A 19,877-nucleotide genomic window follows, 5' to 3' on the forward strand; every position below is an offset into this window, starting at 1 on the left:
AGTAATGTAGCGTCACTAATCAGTGTTTCACTTTGCGGCTCTACAGAGGAGAGATCTGCGTTCTGCTCGGCAGAGTGCTCACCTCTCCCTCCTGTTTACAATTAGCAAGAGGTTTTCTTGCACGGATGCAGAGTTGGATTGGTGTCAATGTGCACTGATACACAATAAAGGCAACAAAAAAAACCCAAAAGAAAACATTTTCTCTTTTTATACCGTGTGGGGAAAAACAACTTCTATACGTGCGGGAAAGCAACGATGAAGTTTAACTAAAAACACATTTATTTACTTGCTTTATTCACCCAAATTATGCAAAACCTTCTCCCCAGTCATTAGCCAGACACACACAGGGTTTGTAATGATCTACTAAATGAAGTAAATTAGAGGGAAGTGTATTCTACGACAACATCTTCTATATCAAAAATAATACTTTTACATTTCAGGGACCAAATTCGCTGAAGCTGGATCGAAATAAAAAATATTAGACAAAGTTAAATTTGCCTAAAGAAACTGCGTTACTGAAACAACTGTTGCAGGGAAGGTAAAAAGCATGAACAAAGAACATTAATAATTAGAAACGCTTCTTTTGATTACCACACGGATTGTCATGAATTATTCTTTTGCTTTCCTTTTTCAAACATAATTACATTTCTTCAGAATGGCCGAGGTTATTAAAACGGATCTTGCTTTTATTTTCATTGTGCTGCCTGTTTTGACAATTGTTGTAATAAAAAGAGTAAAACAGTTGATGCAGTCGGTATAGCCTAGACCGACAGCACAATGTCAAGATTTAAAATAAAGGTAAATACGGACCTAAACATCCTAACATTTGATTCATTTCACATTAACAGTTAAATCAATGAGACTATTTTGAGTTGCAACCATCTCCTGCGTACACTCATGGTATTGGATACTATTACATTACAGTATCATAACAAATCCATCATGCACACTTCAATTTTATAAATAGATGTTTAAATGTACCCAAGAGCTAAAAATATAATCGCTTCTTCCAGTCTAGTTCCCCAGAAAGCCTGCATCATTTAGGCAGCAATTCTTTCTTTCTTTCTTGTTTGGCTCAAATGCAATTACTGGTCAGTTTTTTCACTACTACAGTTTGGTAATTTGATTACATAAATGAATCTTTGTTATAGGCTTTGTTGGAGATGTTTGTGTGGAGGTCCTGTTTTGACACGGTGAATGCACAAAAATAATGAACAGATCCGTCTACTTAAAACGCTCCAGTTTTTATAACCGACGTCCAGCGTTTGAATTGAGAGTGCTACACAATTTGATTGGATTTAATCCACAACTAAGGGCCCTGATGCACCAGGTCGGCTTCAGAGAACCAGTGCCAACAAAGGCTGGCGCTCACTTCACGCCTGGTGTTTAGAACATTGCACACTTTTGCACAAAAAGTAATAATTTTGAGTGTTTACTGAATTTAAATCACAAATTAAATAAGCACAAGTGAATCATTTGATCCATAAATTCAATAGTGTCATCCCTCCTCAAAATTGCATCCTTTTACTAATGACCAAAAACAGAAAATTAGTTACTGCAGAACATCTACTTGAAGACACTAAACATGTGTGGTGCTTGAAATCTTTCTACTCTTCATCATGAAACTAAATGAAAAAACAGACCTTGGTCATAATCAGAAGTGAGATGTTTGAGCTGTATGTTCTCTGTAACTCCTTGAGATTAAAATGTCAGGAAGGAACTGGGAGGAATGGTGAAACAGGGAGCAGCCACAGGGAGCAGGTTAGATTCACTGGTTGGTTTTAGAGCTGGACTGAAGCTAAAAGTGGTGGAAGACCTTTTTTTTCTTTTATCGTAGAGAACATATACAATCAACAGCTACGAGATGAGAAGTCCAGAGCTGTAGTTTTAAATTTTTAACTTTTATTTAGTCTTTTAATTAAATGTTGAAGATACTAACCCCCATTAGTATCACTATCATTTGTATCTCCAGGGTCATGAAAAGCAAGACGAGCAGAATATGCAGGTTCAGGGAGAACGGGGCTTTTTGCTTCCTTAACTATTACCCGATGTTATTTTTATAGAGCGTTATTAGTAGAGCCGGGCGATATGGAGAGAAAAATATCACAATATATTTTACCAACAAAACCTCGCTATCGACATTGTGACGATATTGCGTGTTTGAAAACTTGAATATTTACACAATGAGATTGTTGATGAAAAATAACTAAGTGGGTAAAGGCAAATAATAGAGCAACTAGAACTGTCTAAGTTTAGAAAATTACATTATTTTACTCTTAACGCCGCCTTTTAAAACCAGGAAAAGAAAACACTTTTGCACTATTACGATATCCAAAATCTAAAATGACTACATCTACACTACATCTATATAATATGAATATGTGGCCCAGCCTGACTAAGCAGAGACCTCACAGATACTGTAGCAGTGTTTCAGCTCTACAAACCATATGATACCTAAAGTGCAGTTAACAAAGCCAACACCTCTCACACAGCGGACACCAATCACTCAGGTCACACCCGTTTTCCTTTGCTTTGAAAAGGACTGAAGCTGAATTATTTTGTGGACATTTTGTTAAAATCGACACCGCAGTCTACAGCTGTTTGATCTGACAGAGCGAGCCGTCCACCTGCTGCCTCTTCGCCAATCACCTGCCTCGCCTGTCGCAGAACAGCAGCTGTGCTGTGAGGCAGAACACACAAACAGCGACACGTGGAGTGATGGCGCACAAACTGCACCCGCCTCGTCTTCCTCCAGCACGCACACAACATATTGTTAGTCGTGCAACACCCATCGTATTCAAAAATAGAGGTGTGCAACTGAGAATGAGTCTAACGGGGCCAGAGGGTTCTTATTCTCGCTGTGTGCGGGTATGTGTTCACATACATACTGAGGGGTCAGGTCAGGTCTGAGCATCAAATATAAATGTTAAATTGCCTATGATTTTGTTTTTGCTTCATGTGCTTTCACACACACGCCACTCTAGCAGTAGTTTAGCACGGTAACAACGGAGGTAATGAGGATAAATGTTAGATTGTTTCCGTCTAATTCATTGTCTGATGACCATTCAGAGATCCAAACAGTAATAAAGGCTTTGAAACATTTGTATGCATGTTGGCTGCTTGCCATATTGAAGGGGAAACTGTTAAATTGTATGGGAAGCTCTTCCTCATGGGGACAGAAATACATTCTGTCTCTTTTTCTTTACACAAGGTCCTGGAGATTATTTTTACAGACTAGGGGATGTTGTACTTATGCAGCGGCCAACACCCAAGAACAGGAAGCCACAGTTTCTATGAAGGTCCACGAGATGGAAGCAGATAGCGCCAAGGGAAAACAATATTTTGGCTGGAGCTCATTCTGGTGGCCAATTAGACCCCAGTGCCTGTATGATTTACCACTTCCTCTACCTGCTTTTATGTGTTTGGGGCTGCTGTGTGGAACACAATGACCCCTGATTAAAGATTGAGCTCATGCTCTGAGACGGCCGTGGCGCCATCCTTATCAGATGCCTACTTCTCAGAACTCAGCAAGACCACCTGAAATCAATGGTTGTATGGTTTTGCCACACCTACATACACAGAAACTGAGCATATTTCGACTTTTAATTTAAAATGATATATAATTAATACATAAATATACATCCAAGCTCAATTCATTATGATTTTGTTGCTACTTTTACTTTGGAGAGCAAATTTCCCAGATATTTCCCAGAGGTCTCATACAAGCACCTAATCAACTATTCAATATTTGATGTCTTTGCAATGCTTGCTGCATTAATGTGTTAAAGATATAAAAGCTTGCTTGACATTTCTGATTTTATAAAGAGCATTCATGAATAAATACATGCATTATCAACTTGGAAACATACAGTATATTTAAGGATTTGAAGTCTGTGGTCTACTATTATGGTCCCTTTGTCTTTTTTAAAGCATTCACCGAGACTCATTGTATATGCGGATGGATTGTTTGTCTTTTCCTCCACCCTCTCCTGTAGACATGGGCGGGAAGGAAAGCCCGGATATTGAATGGACGGGTGGAGTGAGGGGTATGAGGTCACACTGTTAATTGCATAATGTAACATGTCTAGATTAAGATAACACCTCAAAGAAACCGTTATGTAACCTGAAATCGGAACTGACCGAGCAGTCAAGACGGTATAAGAACAGCTATATGTTTGTCATTGTTTTGGCTGTGTTCGCCAGCACATTGGGGTAAAAATGAACAGTTACTTTCAGCTTTAAGGATCTTTTTGAGGGTGTCCATGTTGGATGAACAGTGTAGGAACTGGCTAGCCCTTTGTTTAAATAACCCATCAATGTAAGGACAGGGGAGTAGAACAATGGTCCTAAAAGAACAGAGCGACAATCTTTTTTTCTTTTTATGGGCAAAGAGTAGAGTGCTATTGTGTGGCCAAGTCATTTGACCTCAGTCCAAATGAGCATGCATTTCACTGGCCGGTGGGTGACCAGAATGAAGGCACAAAAAAAAAGCCACTGAAACAAGGAAGAAGTGTAGATGGCTGTAGCAGAGGTCTGGCAGAGCAGCACCAGGGAGTGTCTGCTCTTGTATACAGGTTGTAGTTTTCACACATTGATTGAAGAAGGATTTGCAACCAAATGTCAGGATATGCCTTTTTTTTTTTTATACGTTTCTTTTAACATCTAATTACTTTATGTCCCGGCAAGTTCAGGGGATACAGTTTAAATACGATTTTACATTTCATCTGATGTGATTATAGCACGATCAAATCAAGACTGAGAGTTAGTCTTTATAGTCAACATTTCAAGTCCACTGGGTCGAGTACAGAATATGTTTACTAATTAAATGTAACTTTTTACTGCCTTCTCTGGATGAAAATCTCCCTTTTTTAATTTTTTTTTTTACAAATCCTCCCAGCTATTGGAATTACGCTAAAAGTCGCTGATCAGCGGTGTTCTTTTCAAGTAGTGGGAGTTATTTACTATGCCAACATATTTTCATTTTTCTCAGGTGTCTACCATATTTGCTTCCATTTTATCGTCCCCCCTCGGAAAACTCTTATAGTTTCCCTCAAACGAACCAAATCAATTCAACATTAACGCCTCGATTTGTTGACAGACGGGCAAAGTCTCCAGATTATATTGTTTAACCCGAGTCACACATCCACACTTTCTACTGCCAACTCAAATCTCGCTCACTTCAAGGTAGAACATAAAGACAAAAAGAGATTCTTGTGTCTGGTTTGTACAGAGCATTTATCTTTGATACACATATACTGCATTTAAAAGGGTTAGGCACGTAGCTGCTCGATAATTATATATAGTTATAGTTAGTTATATAATAACTATTATTTGTCTTATTTACGTAGTAAACATGGTAGTGTACAGTATGTTAGGATAATGAGGCACAGGTCCTTTTTTTTTCTAAAATCTCTGTCTCACTCGAGGCACGGTTCTTTTTCTCCACACACAGATTGGTTTGGCTTGTGAACTTGCTTTCACTGAGTCAGTTCCCATCATAACTCCATGTTACGGCCTCATCACTCTCTTAGGGTGTGATTATTAACTTCTTTGGAGATAAGACATTTAACCTCCACTTCTTTCTTTACAACATTTGGCTTCAGTCCTACTAATTGGCCATTAGATTGCCATGAAATGCTGGAGAGAAAAAGTAGAAAAGATTTTCCTTGACACTGGTTTTCTTTATCGCTTCTGTTAAAATGACCACTCTGATCAGTCAGATCCTTTTGTGGTTGAGTCGTATGAGCTTGTACCAATTTCCGATTAAATATAGATCTTCCGGACTAACAAAGCAGAATAATATCTAAGTGAAGTACCACTTCTCACCACGCCAGGAAGCAGTGTGAGACCAGGAAATCTGACTCATAATTCAAACTGAGTGGACAAGTTAACAAAACTGACCCCCCTGTTATATAAGAAAACAATTTAAACTTATGTAACAGGGGTCAGTAAGTGACCCGCAGCATCAGCGAACGGGAGTGCAACTTCAAAATGCCTCTTGTGGAGTTTCATTTTGATGTTTGAGATAGCAGAGGATTATTGACGATCCATTGGATCTGATGATTCATTGGACTTGTCGGCTTTTTATGTCACTTTGGCTTTAGCATTACACATTGGGGGAAAGTAGTTGCCTTATCTGAACCTGCTGCCAGCTATCTCCCAGAGCAGCTAGACCTTTAATCACCTGTCACAGTTGGTGTCTGCGGCAACTCCAAGGATTCTGTTACTGTAGTGGTTCTGGATACAATGATGGAAAGTTATAATTACTGTGTGGGGATAGTATTCATCATATTTATTATCAGTTGTCATAGTCTTGTGAAAGGTATACATAGGAACAAGGTTGAGAAATGTGTGAGATAAAATGATAAAATCTGTAAAGACACTTTAAAGAATTTTCTTTTTCTCAATTAAAATCTTGAATGAATTCTTTAGTTATCAATAAAGCTGTAAACACGACCATTTTCCTTAAATAACAACTGTGGGAAGTGCATTTAGTTCAATACATGTTTATATGTGTTGGTTCAATATGCTCCGATAACAGTTTTCATTCAAATGTATTTTTTCCTTAACCAATAAAGTGTTCAAGACTTAATTACACAAATTACATTTTCCCATAAAATTCAGACATAAATAATAAATGTAACTTGATAAACAACCAAGACCAAATTCGAATCTAATCTATAATTGAAAATGTATTAAATAATAAAATAATAAGGCAAACACATTTTGGATGGACTAATAGGTGAAATGTATCTACTGTCTAGTTATACGACTATATATTTCATGCCAGACTTGTCATTATTAATTTGTATCCCTTTTACACTTACCCTACTCTTTATGAAACCTTTCTTCATCAGCCATGTGCATTTTGTGATTTATTATTGATTGCAGTTTAGTTTTTGCTGTTGCACTGTTTTAATATTGTAGAGAGACACATGAGTATGTTTTGTAATCTGGTAAAGTCATGCTTTAATGCAGAGGCCACTTTACATTTTTCTACACACTGACAACATGTCACTTTTTTATTCTTTGGAGAAAGTTAAAGGATTTTTTTTAATGACAATTCAAGAAACATGGCTGTCCTACTTGTTGGGGCTGAAGTTTCTACTCCTCATTCTCAGCTGACCAAATATCCCATTCCTTCTCAACTTTCTCACTGTAGTGTCGGTGTCCCTACAATTTAAAGAGATTATTTTCGGAGTGCATACTTGCTTGCTTCTTGCATCTGCCTCTTTGTTCACGACGGAACTCACAAGGTCTAATAAACGCACCTTTTAATTTGGTGAAGTGTAACTGAAGACTCACTCATGCATCACCCTCTGTGTCACCCGCAATGACCCCAGATGCCTTTTTTCATTCTTTCAAAACTGCGTTGATATGTTGAGTACCTGTTCCTTCAGATCTCCTCTGTGAAGTGGATGTTAGACAATGTTGAGGAAAAGCTTTCAAAAGCACCAAAGCAGACTCTGCAATTATTTTCACATTTAGAATTGCTAGTAAAAATTATTCTCTGTTCTTCGTAGCATATTCCCTCACTTGTCTTTGAAGACTACCGACGCCCACTGAGGGTATTATGTTTTTCTTTTTTACCTTCATGGTTCACTGATAATTGAGACGTCTTATGCAGACCGGCCATTAAAGGAATCTGACAAGAAAATCCTTTTTGAAAGTACAGTTCCTACGAATCTCAACAAAACCACACACCACGCACGCACGCACGCACGCACAGGAGATGGAGGAATAATTGTTGCAATTGATGATTCGCTCTCGTAAACATTCTGCCATTTACCCGAAAGTTTCCACTGTTTGTCTCGATGACACTTCTACGCTGAATGTTCTCAGAGTAAAAAAAGACTCTTGATTGCAGTGGCATGCAGTCTCTTACTGTTGTACATCTTAAGATACCCAGAATCCCACACGTCACAGAAAAAAACAGTGTTAGACTAAGCCCCGGCTTTCGGTATTAGTGAATCCAAGAAAATTATAAAACATTGAAATGAGGTTGTGACTGAATTTGTAAACCATATCCATCCCTGGTTGCTTGTTATACCTGATGCATTTGGGAGTCTGTATCTTTATTGTTAAACACTCACACTCTGCATCATTCAGCAGCCCGCATCAGGAGTCTGCTCTCTTTTTCTCGCAGTCGATTCAGCCGTGCGCTGAGCTCTGTCCCATTCCCTCATCACATCCCAGCCATTAGGTCACAGAGCTGCCAGGAAGCATGTAAAGAGTGGAACGAAGTGATGTGGAGGAAGGGGACGAAGTCTGTCGGTTTGTGTTGTGCAAAGGGGCTCTGGTATTTTACAGTAAGATAGTGTGGGACTGAAATTTGCTTGTGTTAGTACCATGGAATCCCCCTGCCTAAGAGTTCATTTTGAATGCGCTCAACATATACAGTAAAGACTCCATACAATGTGCAAAATCCATATTAAATTAGTCTCTACTGCTGTGAATAGGTGTAAGAATATGTATCTGGAGTATTTTAATGGAAAAAGGTTTGAGGCACAATGCTTATGAATTTCTTGCTTATCTGAGAAAGAAAGGACAAAGGCGCGCCGAGCCAGCAGCATGACTATGAAGATGGCAATTTCCGTCTGTCTGTTAGGTTGCTGGTCCTCCACTTTGGTCCAGACTGAAATATCTCGGTGTCAATCTGTCAAAATTGAGATTAAACTAAAAGAAAAAAAAAACATGTATTTAAAAAAATAAAATGATATATATATATTTTTTGCAGCACTAAATCTTCCCTCGGCGACAAACGTCCTGTTGAGGGTTCTCATCTTCACAAAAGAGATTTCAGACAAATTCAAAGATAACATTTCCAATTTATTGTAGTTTGTGGTTACCTTTTTTATTTTAATTTTAAAAGCACACCACCAATGTCGCTAATCATCTCTCGAGAGTGCGAACGAGTCTTAATTAAATGGCACATTTGAACCAGGAAGTCTGGCTGTAAGCTGTTTCTTACATGTTTAAAACGGACACTTTGGGTAATCATTTTACCTAAATTTGACTAACCTGGGGATATATTTTAAACCTGTGTGAGTCATCTGAACACTTGTACCCCATCTGACCTACATTTAGCAATGTTGCTGCGCTCTGAGATCTCAGCAAATTTCCTCAAGTCGATGGTCTAACTTGAAAGATGTTGGACCACCAGATGTCAGTGTTACTGACCGAAGAAAAGAAACGTGTCTCTGCTGGTCATCAGTTGACCGATTACAGACTTTGTTGACAATTCTGGCCCGTCCTCACATTGTACAAGCCCCTCGGCGCATCAGTTGTCTAACCTGGACATTTGATACTCCAGAGTGCTACAATGCCTGTGTCTCCACCATCTGGAGTGTTATCAGCATATTGAAACTTGACAGTAGGAATGTTGTTCAAAATGTAATCCAATGCTCCTGCACTCACTGAAGGGATTCTGCAGCAAACACGAGGCTTTGATCTCACTCACCACTGCTCAAACTGCAACAACTATTATGACCCGCTCTCAGTGCTGCCGATACTGTGCCTTTTTATATCTGCTGGTCATGTTATGTTGTCAGTGCCGCTCATACATATGGACTGATCAGCGTAGATTTAGCTTGTGTGCCAATTCTGGGAGTTCTGCCAGGCGGCATACAGCATGGATGCTTTCTCTCAGAGGGACAAAACAGAAATGACAAGGCAATTGCCATTCTGTCAGCATTGCCATGGTAGCACAGGCACGGCTGTTTATCCCAAGGTTAATGGGATGACGCCTGGAACTGAAAGTGGCAGATTGAGAGAAACATGCGCCTGTTTTACTTAAGACAAGAGGGCTGTCGCATCACACAGAAGCGAACCCAGATTAGGTTGGATTACCAAACAGTATGGATTTTATTAACATAAATCGTTTTATACCTAGCATAGATGGTAAATGACTAAATGGAGGCATTATGGAATTTGTCAAAGATATTGATGTAGATGTGATGTTTTGTCGTTAAACCCGTGCTGCCGTTGATAAAAACACCTTAACGTGTGCAGACCGTTACTGAAACTGATAAAATCAGTCTGTTAGAACTATTCATTTTGTACAGGCGAGCTGGTGGGCATCTTGGCATCAAACCTGCTAGAATCCATCTTGGTGAGGACAATCTGTATGTTTAACAGATATAGCTGGATGCTTGTTGTGCTTCTGCCACATGTGCTGAATTTGCCTATAATTGTTACATACAGAAAATAGTTTGAATCCTTCAAAGACACCCAGACATTACAAATGAGCCACTAATTCACTAATCTCTTGCAGTTAGAAGTCGCTGCTTACTGTAAACAGCTGTCCAGATTAATCGCTCCATACTGCTTATTGTGGCACTAATGTCCATCAGAGTCGTATCATCTTTGCGTTCACATCTGATTTCTATCATGCAGCAAGTTACATTCAAAGAGAAAAGATTAACACAAACCGGATAATAACGGCAAAACTATATAATGCAATCCACCAGAGGAAAACGACAAGATAAAGACGTAATCACGGCCCGCCTTCACAGACTCAACAAATATATAGAACATTACAAGCGTCTCAGAGGTAGGATTTGGTGCAGGGCTGTTGTGTTGTGGTGATTCAGATTCACCAGTTTCCTCTGCAACAGTGCTTACAGATACATTCAGCTCAATATTGTTATAATCCTGGAAGGTGAGCTGTAACATCGGTGTAACTGGCTCAACTTTTGTCCATAAATATAGTATACTGTACTATACGTATAGTAATAAGTATATAAAACGATCAGCATATCGTGTGTGTGTGTGTGTGTGAGCCGTATGATGTATAGTTAGAATATAGTTGCAAATGTAGCGCGTAATGTTTTAGATCATAGGTCTTCAACAGGGGGTCGCAAAATTGTTTGTAGTTAAAGCAATTAAAAAAAAAAAAGGTTTTTCTTTTTTTTATTACAATTATTATTTTTTTCTTTGCCATTCACATTCCCTCCTCCGCTGTACTTCGCGAAGGACGGCGACACACACTTACAGTCAGAGACAGAGTGGAGGAAAGGAGAGGGGTCGCACAGACCTCTTTAAGCCTCTTCTATACAACATATACAGCAGGGGGTCCCTGCACCACGCTACACCAGTTTGGGGGTCCTTGGCCCGAAAAACGTTGAAGACCCCTGTTTTAGATAAATCTAATCTACAACACTTTCTTTAAACGTATACTTATTTTTAATTTGTTCACCTCAGCCATATAGAGTGGCAGGGTTGCAATGGGGAAGGCTTAACCACTAGGATTATCGTCATTCTGATGGATGGCAATGAGACAGATTAATCGACGGCTGTGCAACCCTCACTTATCTGATTTTAGCGCTGCTCCTCCCTTTATGTTCTTGAAAGGCAGAATTATCTCTCTAGCAGTAAATGGGATGTAATGTGTGTTTTAATGGAAAATTAGCAAAAGATTACAATTTCCTCTAGTTACACTGAATAAAACAAGAGACACATTCTAGTGGTTTCAGTATACTTAACTTATTACACTATGTGTAATGTCGCTCACATTTTATGTGGCCCTATATATCTCTGTAACGTCTCAAAAGGTTTTCTGTAGTTTATCACAATTCACTTAAGAGCAGAAAGAAGAAAAGCAAGAAATGGGGGTTGAAACTGCCCACTGGAGAACCTGAATAGATCTATGTTTTATTGTTTGTAGCCCACATAGCAAACTCTGTCGGTTAGGGGAGTGGTAAATGTTCAAAGCAACTGGAGGCATTGTGCTTCAGACAGCTCTGCCAAAGAGAATATATTTTCTGCAAACACAAATGGGACTGAAGTAAGTCATAACCAATTGCACAACTGCCTCAAGTGTGTAGTACTTTAACTGTGTAAATATACAGCTAACCCTACACATTCTGAGCTCCACTGCTTGTCCTAGAAACATTCAGAGACGTTAATACAACTGTGTGGGTATACAAGTCAACTAAAATAGCTTCTTTCACAATCTAGCTTTTATTGATACATATTGCAGCCCGGCAGATACTGGATTTTTGAGACCGATGCTTACATTTGGGAGTTTGCAAAAATACAATACACAGCCCGAAAGTAATGTTTGAAAAAATAAATGTATAAATGCATAACATGAGCAACAATGTTTAAACGGATCCCTTACTTTTTTTCTCTCTTTTTTTTTTTTTACCAAGATTTATACTAATCGTAGATTTCAAAGATCCGCTCGTCAGTGCTCTCTGGTGGACAAACTATGTAACGGTGACAATGTTCCTATACCTTGTTGTTCCGCGGCCGACACCAATTTATCTGCATTAAGCGGATATCAATTTATCGGTCTAGCTTTATGGCCAGACGTAGGCTGGACATCTATCTCACGGTTAGATCAAGTTATGGCATATAAAATGAGCAACACAAGCCCAACAGATACATTCTTTTTTTACTTTAAGATAAATGGCAAATAAATTGTAAGTCAGTTTTGAATGTTTCACAATAAAAACAGAAACCGAGCAGCATTTGAATCCCACTGCTGTCCTTTTTCTTACCTCCTTGTTTGATTTTTACTGTTTGGTCTAGCGACTCCTCAGGCTAATATCTGCCTTTCTTTGGTTCGACTTTTTTTTTTAGCTCTCTTCTATTGATTGTGTTGTCGATTCTCAGCGAGACTGGCCTTGGTAGCAAAGCTTTTACATCCCGGGGAGTCATTTGCTTCAGTGTTGATCCAAAAGATATTAACTTCACAGAGCTTTAACCTTTTAATCAATTGTTTAATGGAGCTAATTGAGTTTAATTTAGCTTCCGACAACTTCCACGTGGATGACAAGGTTATAGCTAACGTGTCAGCAAGCACAAATCAAATGGAATAGATGGATAAATATAAAAATGTTTCTACATAATGGTTTAACAGAAGATTTGTAAACGGAACACTTTTATTTGAATACATTGAACTTTCACTCCATTTTATATAAATCCCTTTTGTGTGTTTTTGTTTGCCATACCGTTTTCTCTTTCCTTTTTATAATAATAATAATAATAGTATTGCATACATGATGAGCTCTGTCAGGGTATAAAATATTGGTTGGTGTACTGGTGCAGACATATTGGTAAGTCTAAAGCCATAACTGACAAATGTAATCCTCATTGCTAATGCAGTCATCGTTAGAAATTCAGCTCAAAGCCATTTCAACACTTAAATGCAATCCAGACCTCACCAGCTCATAATCTTGCAGGTGGTATTCAGAAGACAATTAATCTTAATTTACGTCACTGGACGAATCCAAACCATTTCCAGGGGCTTAACAGTGTTTAGTGCACCCTTTTCCTAACCTAGTGACACATTCATTGGAGAGATGAATGAAATGATTCCTGTTTATGTGCCTGCGCTCTCCACAATGCATGTTTATGGTTGTTTATGGTTGACTGACGTGGTAAAACATTGGATATTTAAAAAATAATCCTGAATGGTGCTGTTTTTTTCTCTCTCGAGGGACTGGAGCACAGTGTTGGCTGCGAGGTGTTTATACATTACAAGACATAAAGCCACCCTTGATCCAGGGTGTTTTAGTGAAGAGGGGTTCTCGTATCTTTTTCATGAACCGGTAGCAAAGTTGTCCTATATCTGTAGGGAATGGGATCATGAATATTGTGTTAACCCAGAAAAGTTAAAATCCGTGCATGCTTCCTTGTTCCCCTGATCCCTCAGCTTTTGTTGTTGCATTGGCCCATTGTACCCGAAAAGAGATCAAGGGGACCCCTGTCGGTTGTGGATTATTCCTTTGTAGAAGCGCCACTGTAGGGGATAGAGGATTAAAAGAGCAGACAGTGGATGGGGATTCTACAGGAAGTTCGTTTGCAGCACACACTGCACATTCATTGTTAAAGTGGAGTATATTCTATTGAATAGCCTATTTGGTGTAATGTTTTTTTGTTTTTTTAAAACTATTCCAGCTGAGGCAAAGACCCACATTAGCTCTGTAACCATTCTAAGATCAATGTCAGTATGTGTAGAACTGTAGGATCTGCCTCATTTGGATATTTATATCATATATGGACTTTATGGACTAATTAACGCTGGAATTGCCTGTAGCCAGATGATGAATTTTCATTGTGTTCACATGTTTTCCCAGCTGTTGGAGGGGTTTAGAGGGCACTGCAGCTCTGAATATGAAATAATCATTGTCCTCTTTCTCTCAATTTCCATTAAGGGCATATTGAAACCTGGCCGCTGCTGTCGCAGTAATATTGTCACAATGTTTCCGAAATTGTGTGCGTTATAGCTAGAATCTTTAGACAAAAGTGAATTCCGTAGACATGTGTATATTTTTCACAAGTTTGTGTTTATTCTATTGCTGCAGGAAGCCATGGACCTCGAGGCTGGGCAGCCTCTTACCCAGAATGTGCTGCGAAGAACCAATCACCTGTGGACATTGCAGATGAACAAGCTCTGGTTTCGGAGGAGTACCAGGAGCTGGTGCTTGACAAGTTCAACGCGGAGTCCTCCAACCAGACCACCATGAAAAACACTGGAAAGACAGGTCGGCATCTAGTGTTGTCACGATACCAATAATAATGACTTTGAAACTATACCTGCTCAAAGACTCTCGATACCGATACTAAAACGATGCCACGGCAAAAAACTAAAACGTCAGGAAAAGTAGTTTACTAACATACGACAAAACATAATTTTTCTGAATATATTGAGTCAAAGCGAGGCAGTGGAGGATGTGCAAAGAAGCCATACAAGAACAGGAATACATTATTTTACCAGTGTGGTCATACCGATTATTATCCAACCAGGACTGGAGAAACTGTTGATTAAGATCAGCTCTTTATACATTCACATCTGCACCTTCACGTCACACTGATAGTTATAACTTGTTAATTCCTTGCAGTGAGCTTTTTTTTGTTGAGTTGCCTCTTAGCGAAATGTTTTAGTGTATTTAAGTTCTCCCCTGGTAAGCAGTGATGCAGCGTATAAATCAAAGGCTTTTATTGTGAAAGGTAAGGGCGGAAAGAGTGCGCTGCCACTGCCAATGTGGGAGCAATAAAGAGTTTGCCATCTTTAGATTTTACTATGGATAATGTGTTGAAGCCTGGAACCTCGCTGCACACACACGGCTCTTATTAAAACATTGTCAAGGACCGATACTAATAACATTTGGTATTTTACCGCAATACTTTTCTAGTCTCTGTACGCAACACTATCGGCATCAAATAATTTGTTATAGCCTAGTTTGGGCCCTAAACTCCTAATACCAGGATGACTGTCGAGTTGGACAACATGACTGCGATATTCTGTGAGAAGAAAATGTGTCGACAGAGATTGTGCCATATCATTTAACTGAAGGTGGCCATCGCTTCTCAGCAGAATAGCTTTATGGAGAGATTAGATTCACAGGACGCATCACTGACTAGACATTATATGTGGTAATTGTATTTATAAAAAGCTTTAAAATGGTATTTAAATTTAGTTTACCATTCTACAACATACGGTATAATGACGATATAAATATACTGTGTGTGTGTATGTATATGTGTATATATATATATATATATATATATATATATATATATATATATATATGTGTATGTATGTATGTATGTATGTATGTGTGTATATATATATATATATATATATATATATATATATATATATATATTTGAAATGTATATATATATATATATATATACATTTCAAATGTGTATATATATATATATATATATATATATATATATATATACATTTCAAATGTATATATTTACAGTGATACAATACATTATACATATCACATACCCACTTGAGAGATTTTAAATACTTCCCATGTCAAATTTCAAGTCTACGCTCTTAATGTTTCAGTGAAGCACCTCACAATCACACGCATGTAGTAATAGTCTCAGTCCGTCAGTGGTTTTAGTAATTCTTTTATCATTGCCTTCATTGTACTGGCCCCTGCTCTCCTTCTATCGCTCCCCATCCTCAGCCTGCATGCCTTGTTTACACAAACATTTTGACGCTTTACTTGATCAACTGCTACTTCAAACCATTGCTACTATTCTTTTTTTATTTATTTTTATTTAACCAGCTAATCCGTGGACCATTGGTGTGAAACCCTGACCTTAATTGATCTCCTCTGCTTCTGGCACAATTTCTCTCAGAGAGTAGCTTCATCTTTTGCGTTTGATCATTATGAGAGTTGTTAGCCTCCATGACAACCAAGACCGCTGGGACAGCCAAGCAATGCTGCGAGCTGCTTATTTACAAAGATGGAAATAACACGGTTGGCTGTAATTTTGGGCACAAACCGTACAGAGGGAATTTTAGATGGCTAAGTACTGTGAAATACAGGAACAAATGTAACACAAAATATTATTATGCATATGCTATTTAGAAGAGGTCAACTCAACATAGAGGAAATTCACCCTTACAATATTGGGAAATTGATTTAAAAGGAGTTTGCCCTTTATGAGGAATCTTTTCATTTGTTTATTAAAATATAGTTTGCCGTTACCACTGCCCTTTTGGAATCATAGTGACGAGACATGATGGGTAGACTTTATTTTTCATTGAAACGTACAATATTTTTATTGAATGGTAAATGAAATATTACATTAACAAGATAAAAGGTACTTCAGAATATCATGTCATATTACTTACATATTACATTACATTGACTCTTGATAGACGCTCATTGTTACAAAAACTTTAACAGCGAGGTTGAGAATAAATTGAAAAGCAGTGGGTAAACTTTCACCGCTGCATTTTATCGTCTTTACGTATTGAAATATGGATGAATGTGTTCATGGACTACATATTTTATAGTTGGTTATTGATCCTAGCAGATATTTGTCCTTGACGCTCTTGGAAGACCTTTTTCAAAGTTTTATTTGTAATGTGTTGTTCTCCTCGTACAAATCTTTGGCCTTCAAAGTTTTCTTGTTTTCCACATCACAACTGTGTTTGCACACAGTCCACAATCTTTTGTCATGCGCCATCCTTGACAATCTTTTATTGTTGAATTGTACTGAAGTTCTTAAAGATGACGTCAAACATGACCAAGTGTATCCAAGCCCATTGTTGTCATTGTGTGGTTGTCCCAGCTGTGGTCATCAGGGGGCGAACAGACTCCCGTTAGTGACACTTCCCTCATCTATTACCCGACTACTGTCAACTATGATTATGGCTTTAATCATTCCGTATCATAAAAATTCAACCATGCAGTATCTCCTCTCATCTTGGCTGCAGTGTTTCACACATCAGATTCTTGTTTGTCCATTCGTGTACATTATATTGTCATGAGACTAGGACTACTTCGGTCATTTCTTTACATGGACCGCTACAACAGAGGGATGTAGGAGTGCTTCTCGTCACAAAGTCTCAAACGTAAAACCTTCGGTCACAAGTCCACTCGATTATGACCATTTTACACGTATATGTGAGCAGTAAACAGTGTCTATACCGATGTCATCTAGCTGGCTTTTTTGTTAGTGTTTTTCACCATTTGGGGGTAGCGGAAACAAGTTGTGTACAAACATTGTTGTTTTTGCATTGTCATACATGGTAGATATTAATTATAGCTGCTTTAAATTACATTATTATCGTTGAAGACACAAGATTTTGACACATTGGAAGCCAATTTGAAGCATTTTCCCTAATAATTGTTATTGCCGTATACATTGGCAGACATTGCTAAATCCCATTGTGTGCTTTCTTTATGCTGCCACTAGGGGGTGCACAAGTCCAAATGTTCAAATCCTACACAGAGGCCCTTTAACGTCGTTCATACTATTTAAAAGTTGATCTTGTAATTAGGAACTGAGTGGAAAGAACTTCATCGAGATTGATTTCACAATGTTCCCTTGTGCCTTGACCCGATTTAAGATGGAGCTGATTAGCGTTCCTCAACAAAACATTTCTCAGTCAAATTTCAAACAACTCTCAACGAAATTCATGAAGAATCGTAAGGGCCCCAGAGACATTTGCATTGATCAAGGATTTACTTCCACACACACTCCCCTTCTTTCACTGGCTGTGATTCAAGGTCTTTTTGGCTTAGCTTCTAATTCCTGCTCTGCTGTTGGAGGGTTCAAACGCAGCCAGGGCCGCATTTCTAATGAAACTCCCATGACCAGCCAGTATTCCCTTTCCTTGTGTTGCAGACAGGATTACACTAACAACAGCAGAAACAGGGATTTATTGCCAACCTTGTAAATATGTATGCGTTTGCACAATTATGATCATGACATGGTTAGTTTATTCCTATGCAGACTGATTTACACTTTTGACCTGACACTTTCAGTCTTGGAAATTTCCTCCATCTAAGACCATACTGTGGGCCATCAGCTTAAGCAGCACTGGCACGTTAATACTGCTGGCAGATTCTTTCTTGCCTCACGACAGGGGCTCAACTCATCCCTCATCACACAAGGTTCTTGTCTCTTCAGATCTCCTTGTCTCTCTTCCTTTTCTCTGGATCTCACGCTCGTCACGATTCTTCCTGTTAGTAATCATCGCATGGTGATCTGTTTCACTTACCTTAATGTCATCCATTCCCACTGCACAGCTTGTTCATCATGTCATCTGTGTTTACTGACAGTCTGTGTTTGCTTATACACACGCTCATTCTCTTGGTTTGCTTTGTGTGATATGATTAAAAGTGGGCTGTCCTTATCCAGAGAGGCTGACTAAATCCTCCTGTAACAGGGTAGGATCAGCCGACAGAGCACTCGCTCTAATCTGGCTAATGATGTCAAATGTAGACGTGGTACATTAACATGTAACCTCCGCCAGGACAGCAGAAGGATGGTAATATGCCTTGTCATGATGGTATTTCGGGTGTCATGAAAAAATGGAGAAATAACGCAGCTTTAACTCCCCCTTAAATGACAGCGCTGACTACTTTTAAAAATGTTGGCTTCTAGGAAGAGCAGACAGACTGAACTTTAAAGGAGAATCCGACTTGCTGTTGTCATGTACAAACCTCATAATATGTGTAATAAGTAATATGTGTTTTAACTACAGGAGGAGGATTACATGGCCCACTATGAATTGAGAAAAATGTTATGACTCTTAAAAAACCCTCTAAGAAGCCACTACAAGATTTCAAAAGTGCTTAAGCAAGTAACAATTATATTTTTCTCCACTGAAAAGAGACATTTTGGACTGGACCTTTTTTTGGTATACAGTATAGCAACAACATGCACAGCTGTGGTGTCATCCCCTCTGTGATTATGGTCAGCTCTCTTTAGGCAAACACCAATATCACAGCAACAGTTGTAATTTATGACGTTCATTGTCTGCTCACAGTAGTTCAATTGAGCAGAAATATTTATCATGCAGTTGAAAGGTTTTTATAGTGCTTCACTCCCTGAATCTGGATTAAATATTCCTAGGAACTTTTCTAAATCCTGCGTGAATAACCTAATAGTAATACGCAAAATGACCATTCCACAGAACAAGCAAAATCATTTTGTAATTACGTTATTTTTAGGTTTCACAAACATTCAGATAAATGCTCACAGAATTAAAATACAATGGAGACCTCAGGCTATGGAAAGTGATTGTATTTTACATGCCTGTTTTGGGATCTCATGGGCCTGAACTTGTATACTTACCATACAGATAATTATGACAAAATCACTGATAAATGAAATGTCATAAAATATCGTAAGTATTATTTAGCGGGGGGGGGGGGGGGGGGGGGAACCCGAATGTTTCGAAGAATTCCACTGTTGCCATGGTAACGGAAGTCCAAATCAGTATTGGCTTTGTCTGAAGCTTCGCACACTCGGCCAACGGGACGTCGAGGACACTGTAAGGGTCTGGTGTGTGCTCTTTCTTGAGGGCACCTCAGTGGCATCATTGTGAATGTGCCCACCATCGACTTTGCATCTCGCCACGATGATTCCCCACAGAGAGCGTC

At 38.7% G+C, this 19,877-nt stretch overlaps 1 protein-coding gene across 2 annotated transcripts in view; it reads left to right on the forward strand.

Moving 5' to 3' along the window:
- The window catches only part of ca16b (carbonic anhydrase XVI b), a 95,530-nt gene that overhangs the window by 33,927 nt on the left and 41,726 nt on the right, over window positions 1-19,877 (forward strand). For both annotated transcript variants that reach the window (XM_029431135.1, XM_029431134.1), the window contains exon 3: window positions 14,313-14,492. In XM_029431135.1, the coding sequence (XP_029286995.1) occupies window positions 14,313-14,492 (180 nt within the window). The remainder of the gene's footprint in view (window positions 1-14,312; window positions 14,493-19,877) is intronic.

The sequence above is a fragment of the Cottoperca gobio genome, chromosome 5, assembly GCF_900634415.1.
Source record: "Cottoperca gobio chromosome 5, fCotGob3.1, whole genome shotgun sequence".
In the NCBI taxonomy this organism is placed as follows: domain Eukaryota; kingdom Metazoa; phylum Chordata; class Actinopteri; order Perciformes; family Bovichtidae; genus Cottoperca; species Cottoperca gobio.